The sequence below is a fragment of the Leishmania mexicana genome, chromosome 14 (assembly GCF_000234665.1).
Source record: "Leishmania mexicana MHOM/GT/2001/U1103 complete genome, chromosome 14".
NCBI classification, from domain to species: domain Eukaryota; phylum Euglenozoa; class Kinetoplastea; order Trypanosomatida; family Trypanosomatidae; genus Leishmania; species Leishmania mexicana.
In genome coordinates, this window is record NC_018318.1 from 177,284 (window position 1) to 190,866 (window position 13,583).

General features: G+C 58.7%; 5 protein-coding genes across 5 annotated transcripts; all 5 read right to left on the reverse strand.

Annotated features, from left to right (window-relative positions):
- Positions 1-395: 395 nt before the first annotated feature.
- LMXM_14_0500 (hypothetical protein, unknown function) lies at positions 396-2,384 on the reverse strand (the record flags this gene model as incomplete). The annotated part of the gene is made up of 1 exon (XM_003873372.1): positions 396-2,384. One exon carries the CDS (start codon positions 2,382-2,384, stop codon positions 396-398), a length of 1,989 nt encoding a protein of 662 aa, XP_003873421.1.
- Positions 2,385-4,687: 2,303 nt separating this feature from the next.
- On the reverse strand, positions 4,688-6,052 carry LMXM_14_0510 (putative stearic acid desaturase; the record flags this gene model as incomplete). The annotated part of the gene is made up of 1 exon (XM_003873373.1): positions 4,688-6,052. One exon carries the CDS (start codon positions 6,050-6,052, stop codon positions 4,688-4,690), a length of 1,365 nt encoding a protein of 454 aa, XP_003873422.1.
- A 1,675-nt stretch (positions 6,053-7,727) lies between these two features.
- Positions 7,728-8,057, reverse strand: LMXM_14_0520 (conserved hypothetical protein; the record flags this gene model as incomplete). The annotated part of the gene is made up of 1 exon (XM_003873374.1): positions 7,728-8,057. The coding sequence occupies one exon, from the start codon at positions 8,055-8,057 to the stop codon at positions 7,728-7,730; it is 330 nt and encodes a 109-aa protein (XP_003873423.1).
- Positions 8,058-8,765: 708 nt separating this feature from the next.
- LMXM_14_0530 (conserved hypothetical protein) lies at positions 8,766-10,280 on the reverse strand (the record flags this gene model as incomplete). The annotated part of the gene is made up of 1 exon (XM_003873375.1): positions 8,766-10,280. The coding sequence occupies one exon, from the start codon at positions 10,278-10,280 to the stop codon at positions 8,766-8,768; it is 1,515 nt and encodes a 504-aa protein (XP_003873424.1).
- A 1,364-nt stretch (positions 10,281-11,644) lies between these two features.
- Positions 11,645-13,309, reverse strand: LMXM_14_0540 (ion transport protein-like protein; the record flags this gene model as incomplete). The annotated part of the gene is made up of 1 exon (XM_003873376.1): positions 11,645-13,309. One exon carries the CDS (start codon positions 13,307-13,309, stop codon positions 11,645-11,647), a length of 1,665 nt encoding a protein of 554 aa, XP_003873425.1.
- Positions 13,310-13,583: the final 274 nt, after the last annotated feature.

Here is a 13,583-nt window from a genome sequence, read left to right on the forward strand (position 1 = left end):
CCTTTGGCCTCTACTGTCACACTAACACTCCCCCTCCCCTCCCCCACCTCGCCAGATTGAGAACCACGGTCATACACACACACAAGCGACAGAGAGGCGCACAGCTCATCGTTCGAAGGGAGGCGAAAAGGGTGTTTTTGCTGGTGCGGGTGGGGAGGGGGAGGCGATAGCGGACAACCTCACAGAGCCCCGATGCGCCCTTGTACACACCCGCGTATGCGCTCTTCCATCTTTTCGAGGTCGAGAAAAAGAACGAGAATGTCATCGACCCCTCACGCCCCCCTCCTCCCTCCCCACACACACACTGCGCCGCTGCCATGAAAGAGGCTGATGCGCTGAGCAGAGTAGCCGGAACTGCAACGGCAGTGACGGCATCCTTCCTAGACGACGGTGCTTCAGCAGTCACTCCTCAAGGCTTCCCCATTCTCTGCCGCTTGTAAATCTGCCAAATACTTCTTCCTCTCGGCCAATACCCGCTCACCGCGTTGGAGCTGCTCATCGAGTTCTCGTGCGATTGGCCCATACGTGTCGCAGTACTCTTGTGCCGCTTTCAGCTTTGCCTGCAGGTGTGCCAGCTCACGGTCGCCCTTCTTCAACACCTGACGAAGGTGCTCCACGCGTGAAGAGGTGGGCGTCGTGACAGCACTGTCCCCGTCGCACATGGAGGCGCGGCCGTTTGAGTGCGTATGCCGATTGGGTGTTCCTGCACAGGTTGTAGCGGTAAGTCCGCTCCGCTCAGTTGCCTCAGCGGCTGCCGTGGCTGAGGAGGCGGTGGACGTGTTGGCCAACAGACTCACATCCGCACTACTACTGGGGGCATTTGTGGAGGAGCTGGATTGACTGCCGCCAGTGATGACCTGGAGCTTGCGCTTGTACTTGTCAAACATATGAACAGACGCGCTCAGGGCTGTGTCCTCTTCATCTGTTAGCCCTTGCAGAGTGCGTGGCCAGGCGAAGTCAACCACAGGCTCGCTTGTCCGTCCATCCAGCAACTCATGCAGTGCCGTCTCCGACTTCCTCAGCGATGCTTCTTCTGCGGCAACTTCCTCGATCAGCTCATCCAGACGGGACAGGCGTTGCTGCAGCGCCAGTTTTTGTGATCGGTACGAGTCCACCGTCTCCATTTCCTCTGCCACGAGGAGACGCAGCGTTTCTACCATGTACGGGTCCGCCGCCTTGAGGTCTGGTGTGGTCACCTCGTCGTGGCGGCTGTGCCGCGCCTCCAGCGGCCCCGGAGGACCTGCGTCGATGCTGCTGGCGGTGGCATCGTGTCCATGGGAGAGGTGCGATTTCTGCGGCTTGCCTACGGCATCCGCCGACGCTTCGCGGTCCAGTTCCGTCTGAAGCGCTTCCACTTTCTCTAGCAGCCCCGCAACACGCTCATGCTCGCGATCGAGGGCTGCGAGCGGATTCGGGGAGTCTGCGGAGCGGTCAGAGGAAGCGGAGGAGCCGACGGCGTTTGTGCGACGTCCATCCTGCTGCAGCTTTTCCAATGCGACCTGCGCTTCCGTGCACGCTACTTGTAGGCGTGGCGCAAGGTCGTCCGTCAGCCAGTGCAGCTCCGCACGCACACGTGCTTCCTCCTTCATGAGTCGACGCCTCTCGTCCTTCTCAGAGCACTTGCTGTCACTCGCCGTTTCTGTGCCATGAGCCGCAAGTGGGCATGATATGGCGGTATCCGTGGTGTGTGGCTCTCCGTGTGTCGACATTATCGCGGATGAAGCATCACAAAAGGCATTCAGCCGCTCTTGCAGGCTTGACTGCCGCCGCCCCTGCAGTTGGAGCGCATCCGCGACCTCGTCATCCTCGTCCGCCATGTCACACCACCGAGACCCACTCTTGGGACTCGGAGTTTGCGTGGGCCTGATCTCTTCAGCTCCACGCAATGTCGCCTTTTCCCTCGCCTCCAAAGTGCTGTGGTGACCGCGGCGAGTTGCGGTGGGGGGTTTCAACGACGAGGGGCCTTGTAAACGATCACTGTGCATAACAACCGCCGCGGGGTCTAGGCACGCAGAAAAAAGCGCGCCAGGCACGCGGCGCAGCAGAGAACCGGGGGCAAGCCCGATAGCCCCATCTTCTCGCTGTGCGATACACCACTGCGGCTGCGATAGAGCCGCTCCACCGGGGGCAGCTGCTAGCATGTGTGAGGAGGCACCCTGTGGACCTGTGCCGTGATGACACTCTCGCCGCAGCACGCGCACCCGTCCTCCTTGTTGGAGAGAGAGGTACAGAGGCTCTGCGTGGGGCTCCTCATCGCCAGCGGGGTCACCCTCGCAGGCAGAGGAGCGGTGGACTGTGGACGGCGAAGAGTGTGCGACCGAGAAAGGAATCACCGCTTCCTCGACCCCGCGGAGTTTCACACGCTGATGCATCGCAGTGACCATAAAAAGGGGGAGGGAGAGAACAGGAAAAAGGAAGCCGATAAGAGAGAGGAGAGTAGGGGAGAAGGCGTGTGCCTCACCTGTGATGGATGGTCGGCTGGCTTTGACGTGCAACACATGTCCTCGCAAGCAACAAGAAATTTAGTGGCCGCCTCAACACAAAGGGGGATCTCTCCCCCACCCCACCAAAGAGAAAAAAAACTAGAGAGAGACTGTGTCACGCACGCGCCTGTTGCGCAGTCATCTTCGCACACGAAAAAGGCGATCCATGGAGAGAGAGCGAAAGACGGGGAGGGAAGGAGGAGGGGGGGGGAGTTGATCGAATGGGTGTTGCGCAGGGAGATGATTGAAGGTGGGCAGGGGGAGGCAACAAAGGGGGGGGGGAGAAGATGGAGGGGAGCGCCTTGACGGCCCCGCCATTTTCACTCCTTCACCTTCCACCTCCAACGCTATTTGGCTCCACTCCGCTGTCCCCGCCACACTCCGGCAGCGGGAGTGAGACAGAGAACCGACGCTGGCGCCTCGTATGGACATGGACATTCGGGGAGCCAAGAAAGGCCAAACCGTACGCTGTCGTCTCTGTGAGCTCGTTGGTTTCCTTTCGTGCGTCCTTGTGCGGCGCGACTCATGATCCACGCCTCTTTTTTTTGTTTCTCGCATACCGAGACGAGCGGGAAGAGGGGCGGCAGAGAAAGGGCCGCGTGGGATAGTGGTAGTACACTTTGTAGCAGCAGTCATAAAATCTGTCTCTGCCTGCCTGCGTGTGTGTGTGTGTGTACATGATAGCAGCACAGCGTTACCCCCTTCCCCACCCCCCACACACACATACCAACAAGAAAAAGGGAACCCTCACAGCAGAGAATACTGTATGCACATATATATACATGTGATTTGAGCACTTCGCGCTGCACTGGTCGCTGTGAATGATGCTGCTGTCGTTGTTGTTTTAGAGCGTCGTCGCTTGTTGCATGCTGACGGCCTGCACTGTGCTCTGTGCGGGGTACTCGGGCGATGCCGCTGTTTATGATATCATTGTCTTTCGTTGTTTTGGAGCGCGCGTGAACGGCGATGGTGGTGGAGGAGGGGGAGGGGGAGGGGAGATGAGAAGAACCGCGCTGCATGCTTTCCCTGGCTGTTAAGGTGAGCGCCGAGTAGTCGGCGGAAAGACACAAACAGGAGAAGACCGATTCGTTTCGTGGTGGTGGTGGGGAGTTCCGCATGTGTCATCATCGCGTTGCCAGTCAAGAGTAGGCGAGAGATCCGGAGGCGGTGGCGAGGCAGGATTGGCTTCTGCAGACGCGCGCGCACTCACCCGCGTCCGCTCTCTCTTCGTTTGTATTTGGTGCGTGCGTGCGTGCGTGTGTCGGTGTGCTGGTCAAGCGACTTGGTGCGCGACACGGAGACGGCGAGTGCGTGAAGAGCGGCGAACCGCACTTCCGCGGAATAGCCCCCCCCCCACACAGACAAAAAAAATCTTTTCGTTATGAATGCTTGCTTTCTTTTCCCCATCGGCTGGTGATGTCCACCGACATATTGCGTCCCTGACGTTCCTGGCTTTGTACCACCCCTCGTTGCCATGCTTGAGACGAGGAGGGGGGAGGGGGAGGGATGGCCGGGTAGCCCTGGGGATGATGATGACCACCCCCCACCCTCGAGCCTGAAGCAGCAGAAAAAAAAAGGAAAACGCTTTCAGCTCTCCAAAGGGGGCAGGAGCACAAGCCCACATGTCATGACTCAGTCAAAGAATAGTATAGACGGAAAAATGCACAGCATATCATCAACAGGGGTCAAACCCTGTTCGTACCGTGTCTTTAAGTGCACAAGGCATGCAACAGCACCATAATCGGAGTGCAGCACACGACCAGCACCCCTCCTCCCCACACACACAAACAAGAACAAGAACAGAAAGATGAAGGCCACCGCGAGCGCGAGCATACACATACGCCCATGATCGAACACAGGGTGCGCCGGTGGCGAAGAAGAGAACACAAAAAGAAAAACACACAAACCATTCGGCTTTACACATGTCATGTACATAAAATGACGGGGGTGGGTGGGTGAAGGTTCATTGGGTCGGAGTACACGCACACGAACACACACAGATGGAGTAGGCGATGATCGTCGTGGCCGTACTGTGGAGGAGACTTCTCGCCTTAAACGGAAAGAAAAAGAAGCCAAGCACAAGAGCGACGGTGCAGGTCCCGCAGTCGGCCTCCAGTGAGGCTCACCGTACAGATGTGACAACACTGGAAGCTCTGCTCTACTCTGCATCACAGGAGAACGTCACATCTACGAGGTAGTATAACTCACTGCCCCTTACAATCAGCGGCACTCCCCTCCTCGCCAGACGCCGAAGAGGCGGGGAGGCCCTTCAGGCGACCCACGCGCAGCTCCGGCAGGTAGTTGTGCGCGCCCGTCGTGTGGCCATACACACCGCCGTTGAAGGCGGCCGTCGCATCCTTGCCCACGTATGCAAGCAGCAACGCACGTCCACCAGGGTGCGTGTTCAACCAGCTGATCTTCTCCGACTGCGGCCACGCAGGGTCCACGGGGATTGGCCGCTCGAGGTCCAGCACGTAGCCGTCCATCACCAGCAGCTTGCGGCCCTGCTTCACCTCCGCCCGCACGTCGTCCCACGTGTACTCCATGTCCGCCGGCACCTCCAGCTGCTTCAACTTCTCGACCGCCTCCTGAAGTTTGCGCCGCTGCGTGCATACACCCTGCGCCGCGGCGGTGCGGTTGATGATAGTCCGCGGCGCACGCTGCAAGTTGTCGCAGAAGCCCAGAAAGCTGCAAATAAATATGTACCACTTCGTCATATCAATGTGGTGCCACAGATGACCGTTGCGGTAGTCGTTCGGGAACTGGTGGTGGTAGTTGTGGTAGCCCTCGCCGAGGTTTATGATCGCGAAGACGATGGAGTCGTGCGGTGTCTTGTCATCCGCGTACGGCCGTGTGGCGCCAAAGAGGTCTGTGTGCGCGAGGCTGTTAATGAAGAAGGAGAACTGGTGCACCAGAAAGATCTTGAGCCACACCACCCAGAAGAACGCACCCGCCCACTCACCAGTGGTTGCGCCGGCCACCATGAGGGGGATCAGGATCCCTGTCATGGTCGCAATGACGGCAAAATACTTGCGCTGAAACTCCACGACGAGGCTGTCCTTCAGGTCCGACACGTCTGCGTCGCCGAGCAGATCGTAGTCCATGCGCATGACGAACCAGCCAAAGTGCGTGAAGATGAAGCCGCGGCGCGCGTCGTACGGGTCCTTGGAGGTGTCCGTGTACTTGTGGTGGACGCGGTGGTTTCGAGCCCACCACTTGATGGAGCCCTGGAACGCGCCGGCGCCGATGAAGGCGCACACCCACTGCATCGCCTGCCCGCCGGTGAAAGCGTTGTGTGAGAAGAGACGATGATAGCCGGTCGTCACCCCCACCATGCCGGTGACAACACCGAAAAATGCAAGCCATTGCAGGAGCGAGAAGGATAAAGGGACGCGCAGGCACAACCCAAGCAGGACGAGCAGCAGTGGCACACTGATGATGTAGATGCCGATCCAGTTGTACTGGAAGTTGCCCTTCGTCCACTGCGGCACCTCACGTTCCTCCTTGGGGCTTGTCTCATCCGTGGCAAGGACGCTGCAGGTGAAGAGGTTCCGTACTGCCTGGAGCATCTTGCCAAGCGACTCTCGAAGCGTGTGCCTGTGGGTGGGGTTTGGGGGGGGGGGTGTCGTGATCCGTTGCTGTTGATGGCAACGTACACGGAAGAAGAATGTAGAACAATGAAGAAAAGCAGGCCTGGGCACAAGGAGTACCAAGGCACATGCGCATACACGCACACAGTCGAGGAAGGGAAAAAAGGGGACGGGGGGGGGAAGAGCAACGGCAAAGGTAGTAAGTAAAAACAAAATGCACAGACCGATAACAAGGACAGAGAGGGTGATGGAGTTGCGTAAGGGCAAAGGAAAGGATGCTCGTAGATGACGAGGTATTCGTGTGCGCTGATGTTGTTGTATGTACGTGTATGCTGAACAACCCGTCCTTCCCCCTCAAAAGGAGGGGGAAAAAAGAACAGCGGCGAAGGAACGTAAGACGACGAAGAGTAGGAGAGGGCGAGGGGCAGGTGTGTATGTGTGTGGGTGTTCTACAGCAAGAGAGAGAGCACAGATACCCGCACACGCGCACACTTCACGAAGTTTTTGGGCGAGAGGGTCAGGGGAGGGGAGAGAAGGGGAAGAAAAACTACACGAACGGCAACGATGGATGTGCGTGTGGGCGGGTGTGCGTGCTGTAAGCGCCATACACCCCAACCGTAATGATGACGACCCCCCAGCAATCGTGTGATAGGCCCCTCAGCGAAGGATTGGCGAAGCGGAGGTGGACCCCGTTAGAACTCTCGACAGCAAAGCAGAGACACCACAGCAGATGGAAACAATGGAGAGAAGGCAGAAACCGAGACGGGCAGCCAACAAAGAAATGGTCAATGACACCTTCACGAAACCGCGGACCCCCAAGCGGATAATGCGAAGCGGCGCACGGTGGTGCGGGGGTGGGTTCGGAGTGAGAACTGTTGTATCGCTGCGCGGTGGAGGCATGCGTGCGGGGTGTAGGTGAAATCGGTCGGGTGTAGGGATGACTCGTGGCAGAGATGATGAGTACCCAGGAAGAATTCCAGTTGGGTGAGGGTCAGAATTGGGGAGACAAGAGGCGGCACAGTAGATGGGCGCGACAAGAGAAACACCCTGAGAAGCATGCACACTAATAAAACAAAAAGCTAGTGGTGCTGTCCATGAGGTGAAGGGGGCATGGGGTGGGGAGAGTGACCAGTAGACAGCGGCGCACGAACCAGAACCCCGCGCTAACGCAACGTTCTTCCCCCCTTCTTGCTCTCAAAATCAACACATATATATATACGTACACACCCGAAAGGGGCCCCTTTGCCCGTCTCCCGCATGCCAGAGAGCTCGACCGGTGCGCCAAGGATGTGGGGGAAGGGAGGCAGGGGGGGGGCACACTCTAACGGAGGAGCCTCCCTTTCTACAAGAGGGGCAGCCGACGACACAGAAGAAACGCAAAGGTCAACCAAGCAAGCTGTCGGGAGAGCGAGAAAGAGAAACAGCGTGCCCCCTACCCCTCCCTCTCTCCCCCGCCGCGCCCATTCCTTGACGGCATTCGTTTTCTCTGTCGTTTATCATGTAGTTTTTCAGCCAAACTTTTACAGGGATATGTTACGCACCACCCAACAACACACTTCCTCAGCAGGATAGAGCCACGACCGGAGTAGCCGGACGCGCATAGGCCCATGCGGACCGCCGGGAAGGGAGACGGGGGGAGGAAAGCTGCGGCCCACTAGGCACGAGTCTTCGGCAGGCCCACTGCATCGCGCAGCACCGCTGTCACATCCCCGTTCTTCGCCTGCAGCAGAGACCGCGCGCACTCGGGCGTCACCGTCAGCGCCGCCGCCACGACCTGCACATCCTCGTCCGCTACCGGAACTGCTGCCAGCTCGCGCGCACGCTGCTCCTTCGCCTCGCTCTGCTGAGTCACCTCGGCGTGCAGTTTCTTCATGCGCTCCTGCAGCGCCGCAAGGTCGTCGGTGCGCAGCTTCGACGTTTTCTCAGCCTCGCCGTTCCCGGTGACCTTGCGCATGGACTTCTGCTCATCGGCCTGCCGCGTCATGGCTGCGAAGGGGAAAGCGGCGGACCGGTGGGTGTGTGGGATAGGGGGGAGGGGCAAGGGCCTGATGGAAAGATGGAGAGAGGTTCGGAGAATGCGTGAAGAAAGAGTGAGGGTGTGAGCAAGAGAAGGATGTGAGTGACGAGGGAGAGTTTGGCAACAGTGCCTGTCTGGGCACTCGGACAGGCACTGCGGACAGCTGAACATGAGGCTTGGCGGATGCGCGTGTGCCTGATGGAGAGGGTGGGAACGGCATTCTTGGGGGCTTCATTGAGCGTGGATAGCGAAGAAACCCTCGTGATCAACGCGACGCTTTAAGTGACAGCATTCCTAGGACTTGCACTACGATTATCGCTCGTGATTTCCCTGTCGTCGTTGGACGTGATGCCGACTAGTTGAAGCGCGTGCACACGCACACACAAGGTCTTCGGATTCATGAAGGAGGAGGGAACAGCGAAACGTGTGCACGCGTACGTGAAGAAGTACGTGCGCGGTGCGGAAAAAAAATGATCGGCAGGCGGCATGTGGCAGCAACAGCAGCACCCCCCCCCACCACACACACACGCAGGGAGAACGTAACATCACACGCACGGACCTCTTCGTATATGGGGCTCAAAGACGGAACGATACGGGGAAAGATATCATGCCCGCAAAATCCAAAAAGAAACCCAGCATACAGCGCTACAGATTCCTTGCGTTTCACGTAGTGGCTTACGACGCCACCTCAGTGGAGGAGGCAAGCATTCTTGGCGCCATGCGCTCCGCCTTTCGAATTAATATGCTGAGGGTTTCATCGATGTGGGCCAGCCTCCTGGTGATGTCGCTGGACATCGCGGACGCACCGGCGCTACTGTGCATGAGGTGCCGGTGATTGACAAGCCCGCGCAGCTCCAACACTGGTAGTGACGTCGACGACGACGCCGGCGGCGGTGCAGCACCGTCCGAGTAACCTGTCTCCTCATTTGCGCCAGGAGGCAACGGCGAAATCTTCGGCGACTTCACCTTCACCTCCTTGAAGAGAGAAAAGGAGCGCCGGCTAGTGGTGCTCTTGGGAATCTCGCCGCTGGCGCTGAGGGCCGTGCTCATCGGCGAACGCGGGGACACGGTCGGAGTTGTGCGAAGAGATGACTGGCGGCTCACCGCGGTGAGGGCGTCATCAAAGGTGTAGGTGGAGCGGATGAACGCCATCTCGGACTTGACAAACTCGCGGCGGAGGGAGCGAAAGCTGCAGGCCTGGTTGCTCAGCAGCAGTGCGTTGAACTGAATGGAGAGCGGGTTGCGCTTCTCTAGCTTTGCCAGGTAGAGCTTCCACGCGCGCTGGATGGTGCGAGCCGCCTCACCAGGAACTTGTGCACACAGCTTGTTGGTACGGAAGAGGGTGTGCAGGTTGCGCTCCGTCGGAGTGACCCGGATTAGCGCGTGCATCAGGCTGACGCACCAGGCGATGACGAGCAACCCCAGGCACCAGGCGAGAAAGGCCGTGAACCGCCCCACCCACGTCGATGGGGCGACGTCGCTGTACCCGACGAAACCCATGGTGGAGGAGCAGAAGTACACGGCGTCCGCGTAGCTGACCTCCTCACCCTTGGTATAGAGCAGAGCCAGCCCGAGCCACGCCACGATAAAGCCGCACGCCGTCACGATGGCGTGCCGAGATATAAAGGTGTGGCGGAACATGTAGAGGGAGTTGAAGCGATACCCACACAGCGACGCCACGGCGCGCGTGAAGACGCTCTGGGTGGAGAGGCGCGTGAGGTACATCACGTAGACGTACGAGCGCAGTACAATGAAGCTGTCCAGCGCCCGAGCCCAGGTGGAAGTGTCCGTGAGGCCGGGCGGGGCCATAATGACCCAAACCAGCATCTCGCACAGCATCAGCGACAGGTATGGGGAGTGCAGGGAGTTCACGGCATGACTTGCTGGGTTCGTCATACCCGCAAAGCGCGCCTTTATACGGTAGACAGCGACAATGCATACCTCTCCCGCCAAGGAGAGGGCCAAAATGAGGACGTGGACCACGAGGTTACCAGCGTACCCGCTCACCTGAAAGATGGAAAGCATGTAGCACAGAAATGCGAGGAAGGCCATCACCCCTCTGAGCCAGCGGTGAGACATCTGGTCATGTTCGAGAGAGATGAGACGCTGCGTCATCGGGTTCGACGTGGGTGGCACGGGGGTCGGCGCCTGCGCCCGCGACAGCTTCTCGACACGCTCTCGAAGCTCCATCGCTCCACTTGCGCCTCTTTGTATGTGCTGAGTGGGCTACACACAACCGTTTGTCATGTTCCACCGTGCTCGGCAACAGCCTGATGCGCCGCCGCCGCTGCTGCTGGTCGCTTTTCCTTTGCGTGGCGTGATATTATTACCACCGCTGCGGGCTCTCTCTTTTTTTTTTGGGTAGAGTGAGCTATGCTTGTCGGGCGTTCTCACTTACTGTGTGCGTGTTTGTGTGGTGCGGCAGCGGTAGCACAACCGAGAGAGAGACGAGTCGAAAAGTGAATGGTCATCTGGCGCGAACACCGCCGGCCACAACGACGACACCTCGCAAACGGCGTATTGACGTCCAAGATACCAACAGCAGACATGGGGAGCATGATGCCATCGAGTCAAACACCATACTCTTCGGGCGTCGCTGCACGCAACGAGCTGCACCGTTTCTAGTTGCGTGTTCCTCGCACATTAGGGGCAGGTGCTGGAGCTTCTCAGCACAGAGGGGCACATCATGCACACTTGGTTGTCAGCTATGCTGCCCCTTCTGCTATTCCTGTTTGAAAAGAAAAAGGAAAAACTGCATCACGCTCGTCTCAGACGCGCTGTACGGAGGCGAAACACACACGCACACGCACACAGACCACAATCCTCCTCATGCCAGGACGGCTGCTCCATCAACTCGCCCCTGACTCTTTACTTTTCAGAGGAAAAAAGGAAAATCCAACGGCATCCCCCTCAGCACCACCACCACTACCACCGCCACTTCTTTCGACATGCGCTGAGGAGGGAGGGGGAGGGAAGGGGGGAGGGTGAGCGGGGAGAGATGAAGCCTCCCCCCAACCACCACCTTCAAAAAACAAAACACAGAAAGGATCACTGATAAAGCCTATATATATAAGTGTATATAGCGGAAGGGAGAAGAGAGAGCGAACAGGCAACAGTGCAGAGACACCACAACATACGCGCTCGCTCGCTCGCACGTGCGCCCATGTGTTTTGTGTGCCTCCGTCATTGCTCCCTGCATCTGTGTATAGGGTGCGTAGCAGTCGGGGCGACTTGGCGGCCTCGTGCGCGAAGGTGAGAAGGTGGGGGGGGGGTGGGATCGAGAAAGGCGCAACACGGGCGAGAGGCGTAAAACCTCCAAGGGACCAAGAGACACAGAGTTGAGCGACTGAAAGACACATCAAGACCGCAACAGTGAAAAAAGCAAATTGGGAGGAGGATCAGGCTGCTGATGAGCGGAGCCGGCCGTCTTTCCTTCCGCCACCTCAGATGCGTCTTTGAGCGCCTTGGACGGACTTGGCGGCCCTTCTGCTTTCCCTCCCTCTCTCTTCCTGCCTCTCAGATCCTGCACCTGATCGCCCCATCAGCCATCTACATCACATCTGGGACACAGCCATGCTGGGGGGATGTGTCTCGGCCACAGCGCTTATAGCCTCTAGCACCTCTGTGAGACGCGCACACTTCTGCTCCAGCTGCGCCACCCGGTCCCTCCACTCCGCCATCTCTGCCACTGACGCTGCTGTGCCGCTGCTGCTCGTCAGGGCGGCCGGCGGCGCAGTGTCGATGGGCTCTAGCGAGTCACCTGGGAGAAGAATAATGGACTCGATGTCGTGCCTCGATAGCGATGAGGCTAGCACATCGCGGTTGCGCAGGGCGAGGTGCACACGATCCACATCCTTAGCACGCTGCAGCTGCCGCGCCGCCTTCTCCGTGAGTTGGAGGTATGCATTATATTGGTAGGCCGACAGCCCTGTAAGCGGATGAATGCTCGCCTCGTTGAGCGAGCGCATTGAACCGTTCAGCTGCTGCCGTGTGCGGCGGGCCGCGGCAATCATGTGAGTCAAAAGGCACGACAGAGCCAGTGTGTAGACCTTCTGCTTCAAGGACGGCGCGTGAGGTCCAACCTTTCGAGCTTTGTGCAACCGCCACACCAGCTGGATGACGCGCGCAGAGCGCCCTCGCAGAGTGTGTGCGAGTTCGTGACAGTCCATTAACGTCTGCATATTGTGCGAGCGGTCCGACGCCTGCAACAGCGAGTACATGGTGATGATCAGGAAGGCCATGATGACGTAGCTCACGATCCAGGCGATGAAGGCAACGGCGCGGCCCGAAAGCGTGGAGGGGGTGATGTCGCCGTACCCCAGCGTCGACAGAGACTGAAAGGAAAACCAGAGGGCATCACCGAGGGAGAGGTTCTGGGTGCGTGCGAATAGGCAGCCGACTGTCAGCCACGCACATATCACCACCGTCACCACGACGCGCGTCTTGTGGTGGAGCAGTCCGGTGCGAATAAGGAAGGAGGTGGAAAGTGGCAGGTCACTGATCGCGGACATGGCACGGCAGAAGGTTCGGTACACGTACATAGCGTTGTTCAGGTACACGATGACGGAGTACAGGCGCAAGAAGATGAAGTAGTTGAGCAGCTCCACGTACTGCTTGCCAATGGGGGCAAAAGGCGGGGTCTGGATGTTCCACAGCACGATTTCGGCCACCATGTGCAGGAAGTGCGGTGAGGTGAAGATGTTGCGCTCCTCGAACAGCAGGTTTGCCACGCCAGAGAGCTGCGCTTTGACCTGGTACGTTTTACATATGACTAGGATGGCGGCCTGGGAGACGATAAAGATGGTGCAGTTCACCAGAAACGCCGATTTCCCAATGCTCAGCAGCGAGAGAATGAACACGGTGATGGAGAGCAGCGCCTGCACCCCGCGCAGCCAGCGGTGATACACCGATAGAACCTCTAGCGCGGTCAGTTCCCTCGCCAGCATCTTCGGCGGCGCCTCCTGGTAACGTACGTCGATATACAGATCGTCCTTCAAGAAGTGCTTGATACGACGTCCGAGAAGTCGCGGCCCTTTCGTGATGGATCGCTTCATGTTCGCGAAGGCGCTGCGACGCCGCTTCGCTGCGATGATGGTGCCGCCGGGGGCGGCGGCGGCGGCCGCAGGCGTGGTAGATCTCTGTTCATCCGATGATGCAGCCGCAGGTGGAAAGGAGGCATCGAAGCCGCCCTCCGCGATCTTCGAAGACGTGCTAGACATTATTGCAGAGCGCACGAAGGGGAGGGGAGGAGCAGGCGAAGCAGCAAAGACGTGGCACACGTGTGTGTGTGTGGGGGGGGGGGCAAAGGACTAGGCGGGGGGGGGGAGGAAAACCGGGGGTGGGGGGGATTGAGGAGTTGGGGACGCGGCTGCGCGGGTATTGCGAGTTTCCGTGTGTGTATGTGTCTGGTATGAGGGTGTCAACATCGGAGGAGGAGGGAGCATGGACGACCGGTGACGGGCACCGGATACGATGACGAAGTCTTTTTTATTT